At 40.5% G+C, this 11,839-nt stretch overlaps 1 protein-coding gene and 1 long non-coding RNA gene across 2 annotated transcripts; both read left to right on the top strand.

The window, feature by feature from the left end:
• Positions 1-1,337: 1,337 nt before the first annotated feature.
• Positions 1,338-1,787, top strand: LOC110913619. The gene has a single exon (XM_022158440.1). The coding sequence runs from the start codon at positions 1,338-1,340 to the stop codon at positions 1,785-1,787; it is 450 nt and encodes a 149-aa protein (XP_022014132.1).
• A 6,425-nt stretch (positions 1,788-8,212) lies between these two features.
• On the top strand, positions 8,213-10,990 carry LOC110909613. The gene is made up of 2 exons (XR_002575485.1): positions 8,213-8,369; positions 10,801-10,990. It is a non-coding gene; the product is annotated as an uncharacterized LOC110909613 (long non-coding RNA).
• Positions 10,991-11,839: the final 849 nt, after the last annotated feature.

Below are 11,839 nucleotides of genomic sequence, written 5' to 3'. Positions count from 1 at the left end.
CTTGCAACCGCCGGATTGGTCAAAGCCATGCGAGATCATGTGTGACGCAAGCGACACTACAATTGGTGCAGTTTTAGGTCAACGAGTTGATAGAAAGTCGGTGGTGATTTATTATGCAAGCAAGACTTTATCCGAAGCGCAACTAAATTACACCACCACCGAGAAGGAATTACTAGCAGTGGTGTATGCTTTGGATAAGTTTCGTTCGTATATTTGGGGGAGCAAGGTGGTTGTTTACTCGGATCATAGTGCGGTCCGATATTTGAAGGAGAAAAAAGATGCAAAGCCCCGTTTAATCCGATGGGTATTGTTATTACAAGAGTTTGACTTAGAGATCCGAGATAAAAAAAAGGGAGTGAGAACGTAGTGGCGGATCATTTGTCTCGGATCCTGGTGGAAGGAATTGAAGATGTAAGTGAAATAAATGAAAGGTTCCCCGACGAGCAACTCTTAGCCGTTTCTACTTTTGTTGCACTGTGGTATGCTCATTACGTAAACTACCTAGCCACGGGTGCCAGCCCAAATCATTGGACCAAGAAGCGAAGACAACAATTTATGGTCCAAGTGAAGCAATACATTTGGGATGAACTGGATCTTTTCAAGATCGGGCCGGATCAAGTTATTCGGAGGTGTGTGCCGAAACAGAGGTGTTGGAAATTTTGACTCATGCCCACTCATCCGCATGTGGAGGTCACTTTAGCGGGCATAAAACGAGTTATCGGGTTCTCTCATGTGGGTTTTATTGGCCCACTATTTTCAAGGATGCGTGTGAGTTCGCAAGAAATTGTGTAAATTGCCAAAGGATGGGAAGCATTTCCAAGAGGGATGAGATGCCATTGCAACCAATCTTGGTTGTAGAAGTATTTGATGTATGGGGCATTGACTTCATGGGTCCCTTTCCAAATTCCAACGGGTTTTTATACATTTTGGTGGCGGTGGACTACGTCTCTAAGTGGATTGAGGCTATTGCAACAAGAACAAATGACCACTCGGTTGTTTGTAAATTCGTTCAATCCAACATCTTCTCCCGCTTTGGTATTCCGAGGGTTATTATCAGTGACGGAGGATCACATTTCAAGAACTTTAATTTCAGAAAGTTGTTGAAGCGATATAGCCTGAATCACCGGATTGCCACACCTTATCATCCGTAAACGAGTGGACAAGTTGAAGTGTCCAACCGTCAAATAGAAGAAATTCTCATGAAGACGGTTAGAACGGATAGGAAGGATTGGTCGAGCAAGTTGGACGATGCATTGTGGGCATACCGAACGGCCTACAAAACTCCAATCGGCACAACACCTTACCGGATGTTGCATGGAAAGGGTTGTCACTTGCCGATGGAGTTAGCGCATCGGGCATATTGGGCAATCAAGACGGTAAATGCAGATTATAATGAGGCGGGAAAGATGAGAAAGTTGCAATTGAGTGAAATCGAAGAGCTTAGAGACGAGGCATATGAGTGTGCATCGGCTTACAAAGACAAGCTCAAGAAAGTACACGATGCAAAATTGAGAAAGAAAACGTTTGAAGTGGGTCAAAAGGTTTGGTTGTACAATTCAAGACTTAAGATGTTTGCTGGCAAGCTTAAAAGCAAATGGATGGGCCCGTATGTCGTTCGGCGAGTTGGGAGGTTTGGTGATGTAGATATCCAAGATGAGCAAACGAACAAACAACAAACGGTGAATGGCCATCGCTTGAAGCCATACTTGGAGGGGAACGACATAAACAACTTGGAGCTTAACAAAGCGGGCTACATTCTACGCCCGGTAGACGATGATCAACCATGAGAGGGCCAGGTTTGGTAGTGTAAATAGTTAGTGTTTTATTTTGTTTGTTTTGTATAATTTGAACACTTACCGTATTTGCTTGAAGTCCGTGTTTGAAACAAGTGTGGGGATGTTCGGGTCATGAATAATTCTAACATTGTGTTGAGGACAACACGGGACTTTCGAGGGGGTAGGGTAATTTTTATATGTTTTTGAAAAAAAAATTTAAAAACACAAAAAAATCGAAAAAATTAAAAAAAATATATAAAAAAGATAGTTAAAATTGCATTTTTTTAGCGAATCAGGGATGCCCAGGTACCACCGTAATTTACGGTGGTACCGTAACTTACGGTGGAAATGAAAAAAATTGGGGCTTTATGGTGAAACGCTACTGAGGTACGGTAGGAACTTTTTGCCATACTCCACCGTAATTTACGGTGTCCACTGTAAGTTACGGTGGACCTGGCGAACTGAAGGGTCGAGCAGGGCAGCGCAGTTACATAAAATAAGTAAATAAATAAATCACGTGAACAAAACCCCATCCACTCGTTTTCCTTCATTCTTCTCCTCCAAACATTCTCATCCATCTCTTTCTATTACCCCACAAGATCTTCTACAAACTCCATAACCCCACAACTTTCAATCCTTCATATCTCTCTCAATTTTTAGCCAAATCAAGTGAAATCTAGGTCTATCTTGACTAATTTTTCACGTACTTGTTGATTTTGAGAAGAGATTTGCGAAAAAACGAAGTTTTCTGGTCCGAATCACAAACCCTAGGTCCGAAAATTTTAGGGGTTTTTGAAGTTTTGGTTTCACTTGTGTTCTAGCATCATCAAACAAAGGTATGGAAGTTTATTTGTTATATTTTGATGATGCATTGTGAAGATTAAGGTTGTTTTTGGATATTTGTTCATACCCACTTGCTTGTTCATAGTTTTTGTCATGAAACTTGTTATTTGATCATTGTAATGGTTGTAGATGTAGGATTGATGGTAAAGTAGTGAACTTTTGGGAACCTCTATGATGAGGCACCATGCCCAATTTTTGAGAAAATAATTTATAAAATTTTTGGTTCACTAACATCTACAACCATAGTAACAAGCAAGTGTGGGGATGTTTTGGAGAAAAGGGTCTAACTTTCTGTGTTTGGTTGTGTTGTTTGTCTTGAATGTGTGTAGGAAAATGGTAAAAACGAAGGAAAGAGCAGGATCCAGTTCGTCTTCTTCGTCTAAAGGCAAAGGCAAACAGCCGGAACACCAACCAAAGAAAAGGCAATATTTGGGGAGAGTTAGTGAAAATGAAAGTGAGGAGGAAGAGATGATGGAATTGGACCCGACTGAAAAGCCAAGGTGGGAATCGGGTCCTCTAGATGATCAGCCGGATGAGTGGCAACCTACACTATTCCATGACAGTATGAACCGGTTAAAAAACAAGGCTGTTGCATTCATCTGTGAGAGGGAAGTTCGAGGGGTCGAGTTTGGGCCTTTTAATGTGTTTGCCCAATTCCGCGCCCTAGGATGGGAGGCGGCGCTCAGCTGTTACGATAAGGATAACAAGAATCTGTTTATGGATGAGATTCAAGAATGGATGGCAACCCTCAAATGCAACAAGTATGATAGGCCATCACAGATGAAGTTGACGGGTGAAGTTAATGGGATCAAGGTAGAAATGTCGTTTGATACGCTACAGAAATTGGGGAAATACGGCAATCTACCTGCTCGTGATGACATTATCCCTAGTCTTGATGATCTGTTGGTTAAACCGGAGAAGCACCCCCGTTGGAATGACATGTTAGCGGCTTTGTTCTTGTCCGGTACTTATATTGGCATCTTGTACCGGAAGAACTTGAAGATCGAAGCAAAATTGTTGCTAACCATTTGTATTCTGAATGTCATTCCAAGAAGAGGAGATAAGGAACAAGTAAGATACCCGGAAGTGCCAGTCCTATATTCGTTTCTCAATGGGTCTCCTCGGTTTCCAATCCGATATTTGATTATGAACCATCTTTGGATTTGGCGGAACAAGCTGGGGAGGAGCATTATCCCGTATTGCCGAATTATCACAGGATTGATGAAGCAGTTTAAGGCAATCACTTCAGAGGATACAGGAGCAGCGAAAAGGCACAAGCCTTTTGAGATTTCAAAGATGGGTATTGGGTGGACCTACACCCAATCGGAGAGGTATCATAAGCTCAAATCGGAGGGTCAAAGATGGCGAGCATTGAAAGTTGATGCAAGAGCTCTTCTACCGGGTGAAGAGGATGAACCGGAGAGTGATGCGGAACCTCCGAGTGGTGATGAGGATTATGCGGATGAGCCTCATGGTGAGCATGTGGGAGTGGGTCAAGGGGGCCCAAGTGGAGGTTATGGTGGTGGTTTTTACAATTATACGGAGCGTTCATACGAGCCGAATTGGGCTTACGATGGGACTATGCAAGAGGTTATTGAGCACCAACGTCCTCCGGCACCCGTTTTTGAGTCATGGTCGGGTTCAGAGCGTACGTTATTTGATCAACAAACGATGATGAGTGCTAGTATGGAGCGGGCCTTAAAGCATAACTTCGATCGTCAAGAATCATGGAATCATGCACATGCTTACTCCCATGAGCTAGAGATGAATAACCGGTACGAAGATGATCAAGCGAGAAGGTTGCATGCGGATTGGCATGTCGGGCGGCCCGTGGTTGTGGATCCACCTCCTGTGGACTATGCGTCTCTACCCCCATACGATGGTAGTGTATCATATCCAACCCCGCCGCTCCATCATTCACAATGGCTTGACCCGTGTCAACAACAAGGAGCTCCACAATAAGGTGGAAGTGGTAGCGGTGCATTCGCTTTCGGAGAATGGAACGAGATGATGTCTTCCATTTTCGGACCGCCTCAACCGCGCTGCTATTAGTCAGGTCGTGCTCCTTCTTGTATATTTTGTGAATATTTGTTGGGTTGTTTATGTTTATGGTCGGGTGGTTGGGTGGTGTTAGTTTGTGATGTTATGTTTTGGGTTGGAAGAGTTGGTGGTGTAATGTTTGAAAAAAATATATAAAAAATATAAAATAAAAAAATACCAAAAAGAAATTTGTGGTTTGAGTGTTGAGCTTTCAATTGGTGTTAAAGAGTTTTTAGCGATCAAATCCTCCTAAAACCATACATTGGGGTCAATGTATCCCAAGTGTGGGGATGGGGGAAATTTTTGAAGTTTTTGAAAAATTTTAAATCAAGTAAAACAATGTGAGAATTTGAACACCTTGGACTATCCCCAAATAATGCATCGGCAACCCTTAATACCCTTTGTTCTTGGTGAGAGTTGAAGCCACACATGTAAATAAATAATACTTGTCTTTGATGAGAGTGGCAATGGGTGGGGGTGCATTAGAACTTGTGCCTTAATACGGTTTGAGTCCTTAGTTGAATGTGAATGTAAAAAGGATAAGGGCAATAGGTAGCCTCGTCTTGGTGAGTGCGAGTGTGGGATTTGGGGGGTTGGACCTCATTAATTATATATATGAGCATGGTTGTGAGAGGGGCGGGGGTTTGGACATTTAGTTGCCCATTTTGTGCCTAAAGCCTATCGTTTGTTACCCCTTTAGCTAGTTCCTAAAAATTTACCCGACTTGACCCGGTTTTGTAGTGTTAGTAGTTTTAGTAGTATGTAGATATGTTTGATGTTATGTTGAATGTAAATTGTTAAAAAAATCAGAAAAAGAAAAAAAAGAAAAGAAAAAAAAGAGGAAAAAAAGCAATGAAAAAGAAAAAGAAATGATGTTTAGTTGTCTTGTACATAGTAGTTTAAGTTTGGTATTTGTTAGTTTGTTTCATTGTGTAATAAAAGACCAGGTTAAGTTTTCGCTACTTCATATATATATTCCATTTCCTATGTTAGTGCAGTAATGTCTATCGCCTCCGTCATTTCCGTTCGTAGCAGAAACAGAAGAACTTTAGTGTTTATAATGTAATATCTTGTTACTAAAAGGCAATGTGGCATTATTGTAGATAAGGAAAGATTCCTTATCACCTTGGCCTATAAATAGAACCATTAGGGTTCTCATTTAGAACTTTTGTAACTTTTGCCATTTGGAACTTTGGAGCTAGAGGTTAGAGAGAGAAGCTAGAGAGAGAAAGTAGAGAGAGAAAGGCAAAAGGTGATTCGTGTTTCTTGTACATTTTCATACGTTTCTATAGAATCACAGATTGAGTACGTCTCGTGTGTTTCGGTCGTTTACGTTCACGGATTCCGCACGTCGAACGTGTTATACGCAATCGTTTCGGAGTAAAACCGGTCCTAACAAGTGGTATCAGAGCAGAAGCTCGATTGCACGGATCAAACGCACGAATTCGCACAGAAATTCATCAGATTCAGAGTCAATTTCACTCAGATTTGTCAAAATTTCTTCACTTTTTCATCTATTCACGTTTTTGACTAAAAATTGCAAAATTAAACGACTTTTTACGGTTAAAAATTGCTGAATTTTTGATATGTTGTGCGAAACTATCTGATCTACAAGCCTACAAAATTTCAGGTCAAAATTCCAAGCCGTTTGGAAGAAATCTTGGATTTTCTGTTCGAAAAAACTGAAATAATGGTTGCTGTTGTTGTTAAGTTGAAGATGCCAACCGATCGGCTGGCCCAGCCGATCGGCTAGCCCGGCCGATCGGCCAGCATCCCTGTCCTATCCACCTTAGGTTCAACCAATCGAACAGCAAACATATATTCCCAGCCGATCGGCTAGGAATCTTGGATAGGCCAGCACATTGTCCTCGATCGGCTAGGCTGACAGTTTCACTGTCACTCATTGCACCGTTCATTAAAGTAGTTTGACTTGTTGACCCCAGCCGATTGATTAACCTATCCGATCCAAGCACTTGTACTTCCAACCGATCAGTCAACTAATCATCTCACAACACATCATCTTGTAAATCAATTAGTCAACACATTCTGCAACAATTCATGAACGGTTGTCGGCCACATTAAATAGATTGTTGATCCATGTGCACTATTGACAGTTGTCGGCCACAACTATTGAGATGCATGTGAAAAAGTGAACGGCCCTATCATTTTAATATGACCTGATCTAAAAATCAGCTGTCCACTCATAATTGTTGCCACTCATATGTGATGATAATCAAACTGGTCTAGGAATCTTGGATCGGCTAGCATAAGTGTTGACTTGTTTTGAATCGGCTAGCAAGTTCGAACGAACCAACCACTCGATCGGCTAGCAAGTTCGATCGAACCAACCACTCGATCGGCTAGCAAGTTCGATCGAACCAACCACTCGATCGGCTAGAAAGTTCGAGCGAACCAACCACTCAATCGGCTAGCAAGTTCGATCGAACCAACCACTCGATCGGCTAGCAGTGTCACCGTATCATTCAGCCGACCGGCCAGCTTACTTGTCTGTTTCATTGCAGTGTCAAACTCAGCCGATCGAACAGCAACATAGCTGACATTCATTTATTTCATTGACCTGTTGACCCTAGCCGATCGGCTAGCCCAGCTGATCGGCCAGCACTCCTATCCGATCCACCTCATATTCAACCAATCGAACATCATACTCGTGCACTGCTTATCTGACATACTTTTATAAGAGTTGACTTGTCAATTATAACCGTTCGGTCAGCATATCATGTTATAACACATCATCCTTTTAAATCAACACTTTCACATTTTGTCAACAAAAATCAATTTTTATCAGACAACTTTATCAGTATTGATCAGACCCATGTGTTTTACTTTGTAAAGATGACATCACAACCGACTAAATGATATAAATGTATCGGCTACTGTTGATGATTGGTCAAGATAACCGACCCACTTTGATGTGAATTAAAATCAAATATTAAAAGGTTTAGCGGTCAAATTAAATTCAAAGCTTTATTCTGTTTGTCGGCCATTTTTTATTCACATGATTTCATAAATTCACATGGTTTATGTGTAAAGATTCACCAACATTTCGGCCAATCAATAGTCTTGGTTAATATAATTTGTCAGACATTATCATTGATGTGTGCATGTGATAATTTTCGCTTTGTATTTTGTCAGTTTGCGTGTGATGATTTAAAAGGTCAACCGATCGGTCAGTTTTGTCTTTGAGTGGCATTGGTAGAAGTGTAAGCCTATCGAACAAGTTTTGTCATGTAGTGATTGTTTATGTAATGTCTTCATTCGGCTAACAACCTCGATCGGCCAGCAATAGTTCTCGTTCGATCGGCCAGCAATTTATCTCGTTCGATCGGCTAGTAACAACTTTCGTTCGATCGGCTAGCAACAACTTTCGTTCGATCGGCTAGCAACAACTTTCTTTCGATCGGCTAGTAACATTTCGCTCGATCGGCTAGCAGGACATTTCGCTCGATCGGCTAGCAGGACATTTTCGTTCGATCGACTAGCACTGTTTTGGTTCGACCTGTTCACTCGATCGGCTGGTGTATTCGATCGAACTGCACAAATCACTATCAATTGTTCAAACTCCCGTGCATACAAGTTGATTGATATATTTGAACTAATCGTTTGTTTACGTGATTGATTCAGGTGATTCAAGGTAATTCAGAAGTTCAAACCATGGCTGAGGAATTCTATGTGACAACCCGTAATTTCGAGGTATAAATCGTTTGTTTCGCTCTTACAAATAAATATATATACTTATCTATTTTCGACGAATTAAATTTTTACTCATTTACTTATAGTGTGCAAACGTGTAGTCGAAACCAAGTCCATTTGGTGATGAACCAACGCGAACCGTTTGAACCATGACATAACCCGCATAACCCGAAACTCTTAAGGTTCGAACCATCACATAAACACTATGCATCAGTAGCCGTCTTAGTTAGTAATAATAATAGCATGTATGCATTACTAAGAAAAAAAAAATAAAACAATACTAATATGACTCACCAACGAGTGGTGTATAGCCCATTAAAGAAGCACCAGTTATTATGTTAAAATTCATTCAACTATCAACCCTCAAAATGGTTTCAATCCGATTAAACAAGCCGCTAACCCAACCCAACATCACCATTCGGCCCACCCTTCCAAACCGCCATATTTACATGTATATGATTATGCGTATCATTCATGCCATGAGATATCAAACCCTACGGCAGCAGCAAAATCCACACCTTCGCACCGTCACGACTTCTCCTCCTTTACTCAGAATCCCGCAACGAACCAGCCATCACCATCGTCTTCTCCGGCGAGTTCACTCTCCGCCGAACACCAGTAAGATCCTCTATTCCCCCACTCGCTCGTAATTCTAGTTATAAGATTCGTCACGGTTTCGGTTCGAGTTGTATTTAATGTTCACTTGATTCCCTGTTTAATTATTTATGGGTGTGCGAGATTTGTGTGTATAGATGAACACCGACAAAATTGAAAATCATGAAACTGTGTGTGGATCCATATGATTATGTTTATATATAAACAGCAATGGATTGGTAGGTTATGAAAAATATGAACCATGCTTATATGTGATTGTTTTTGTGAAAATTATTTAGTGAGTATGCAAGCATGTGTAACAGTAGGTGGGAAGAGTATGAAACTATATATATATATATATATATGCGATGTCATGTATAAATATGATAATCTGAACGTGATCTATGAATTGGTTGATCTGATTATTGATGTAACCTAGCCATAGGTGTGTAGGCACGGAACGGGTTAACAAAGTTGAACATATATGTACGAACACATGTGAGGTAATTGATGTTTTGGGGTCTGGTGGTGCATGCTTCACGATTTCTGTATGGGATCAAACTAGATTGATAGCAATGATTTGCTGATTGTCATTCATGTAAGTGATGGCTAGGATTGTTTGGACATTAGGATTATGTTAATAATGATTACTCGATGAATATGGTGTTAATGAATCCGATGTGAACGATGATACTGTTGCTTGTGGTTGTTAACTGTTCAAAGAATGGCTAGGGTTGAATACACAAAATTTAGTTGTTGATGCATGGGGTTTGTGTTACTGTGCTTACATGTAAACGAATATATATATATACGTCGTTCAATATATTTTATAAGTAAAAGTGGGTGTTCGTATAAAGGAATAAGTATTTTGGGATGGGTGGTTGTGCGTGCACGTATAGGGATGTGTGCAAAATTCCTTATGGAAGTGGAACTAGTTAAACAAGATGCATATGTGAACTTGAATGAGTATATATGTGTTTAGGGTAATGTCTGAATACTTATTTAAATCCATGTGGGTCACTGATTTGTATGTTGTATAATTTGGGCATCAAAGGATTTACTGTTGTTTGATTTATACATATGCATGAATAAGGTGTATTGGCTTATGAAACTAATTACATGCTAAGAAACTGAGTGGTGTTGTCGTCAAGATCTATATGGGTGCTATTTATGCAATAAATTATGTAATATGTGATATGTATGCGACTCGAATATTCATTATGTGATTGCGTGTTAATTGATGCAAATTGTTACATGTGTGGTTTGATACGTGAGTTGATAGAATGAGATTCTAACTGTTAGTGGTAATCACAATAGGAACTAATTGACCAACTTGGAATACGTGCTTTAATCTTGCCGAGCAAACCAAGGTGAGTTCACACAGCCAAGGCATGGGGTTCCCAGGGAGGGAATGGGATTTGGATGATTTATTCGTACATACTTAGTTAATAGAACCTAATGGTATGACCCTCGGGTGAGGAAGAGTAATGATGAGATACGGCTAGACTGGTATACTAATTGAACTGATCTTCGCACACACGCCAGGGTTGGCCGCGATATTATGACTGATCTTCGCACACATGCCTTGGAAAGGCCGCAAACTATATACTAAAACTTCACACACATGCTAGGGTGGCCGCGATACAAATATACATAGTCTAGAATACTTGGGAATTTTCCCTAGTCATCGCACACATGCCTAGAAGGCCGCGATATGAACTAATACGATACATGACTTAACGAACGAACAAAAGGCTTACTTTCCTATTACAATTACTGAACTATACACTGTGAACTCGCTCAACTAGTTGTTGACTCTCTGCTGCATGCCTTGCAGGACCTTAGGTACATATGGAGCTTGCACAGGAGGCACAGTCGTTGTGGGATAAGGATCGTGGATGTTATTCTAAACACTTGAACTTTATTTTGGGTTTTCATATTATGCTTCCGCTACTTAATCAAAGTTTGGTTTGAACATCAATTGTATTGAATTGGGTTTTGCGAACTACTTAAATTATTATTCACTATGTTCAATATGATTGATGGCTAGATCCTGGTCATGTCACGCCTCCAAGCGGTGGTACGCCGCGTGTGGATTTTGGGGGTGTGACATTCTATAACATGTTTTTCAACGCGTTCACATCCGAATCGTCCGAAATTGCAAATGTTACACCAAAAACCATCACAATGGCGATCAATGAGAACATCAAGCATGATAACTTTTACGGAACGCACTCAAAGCCACCAACTCTCGAAAGTATTGAAGACTACACTTGGTGGAAAGAACGGTTCATCAACTGGGCGAAAGCATATGCTCATGAAAGTTGGTTTTGTCTAGAGTATGGATACGAAAAGCCAAAAGATGACAAAGGTGAAGAACTACCGTTCAAAAGATTCTCCAGAGATGACAAAGCAGAATTTGCCGCCGAACAAAGGATGATTGCATTGATACAGTCAGCAATTAGGAATGATATATTTGCATTGCTTAATCATAGTGGGTCATCCAAATCGGTTTGGGAAGCTTTACGTGTTAAAGCTGAGGGTGGCAAACAGATAAAAAAGAACAAAATCGCTTTACTTAAAAAAGAATTTGATCTTTTTGATGGCTTAAAAGGAGAATCGGTGAGGCAAATGATAGAGAGATTCTGTCACCTTAAAATCGAGCTTGAACGTTTTAAAATTGACAAAACAAGAGAGGAACTTATAGATAAAGTGATTGAAGCGTTACCACGAGTTGATCAGTGGCAAACGTTTGTTTTTATCTTAAAAAATGATGCTTCATACGATGAAATTTCTCTTGATTCTTTGTTTGAAAAGATTGAAAGTCATGACTTGGAGCTTCAAAAGCAAAGCAAGATGACTGGTTCTTCACATCA

Source organism: Helianthus annuus, chromosome 15 (genome assembly GCF_002127325.2).
Source record: "Helianthus annuus cultivar XRQ/B chromosome 15, HanXRQr2.0-SUNRISE, whole genome shotgun sequence".
In the NCBI taxonomy this organism is placed as follows: domain Eukaryota; kingdom Viridiplantae; phylum Streptophyta; class Magnoliopsida; order Asterales; family Asteraceae; genus Helianthus; species Helianthus annuus.
This window is presented reverse-complemented; position numbering and strand designations above follow the sequence as displayed.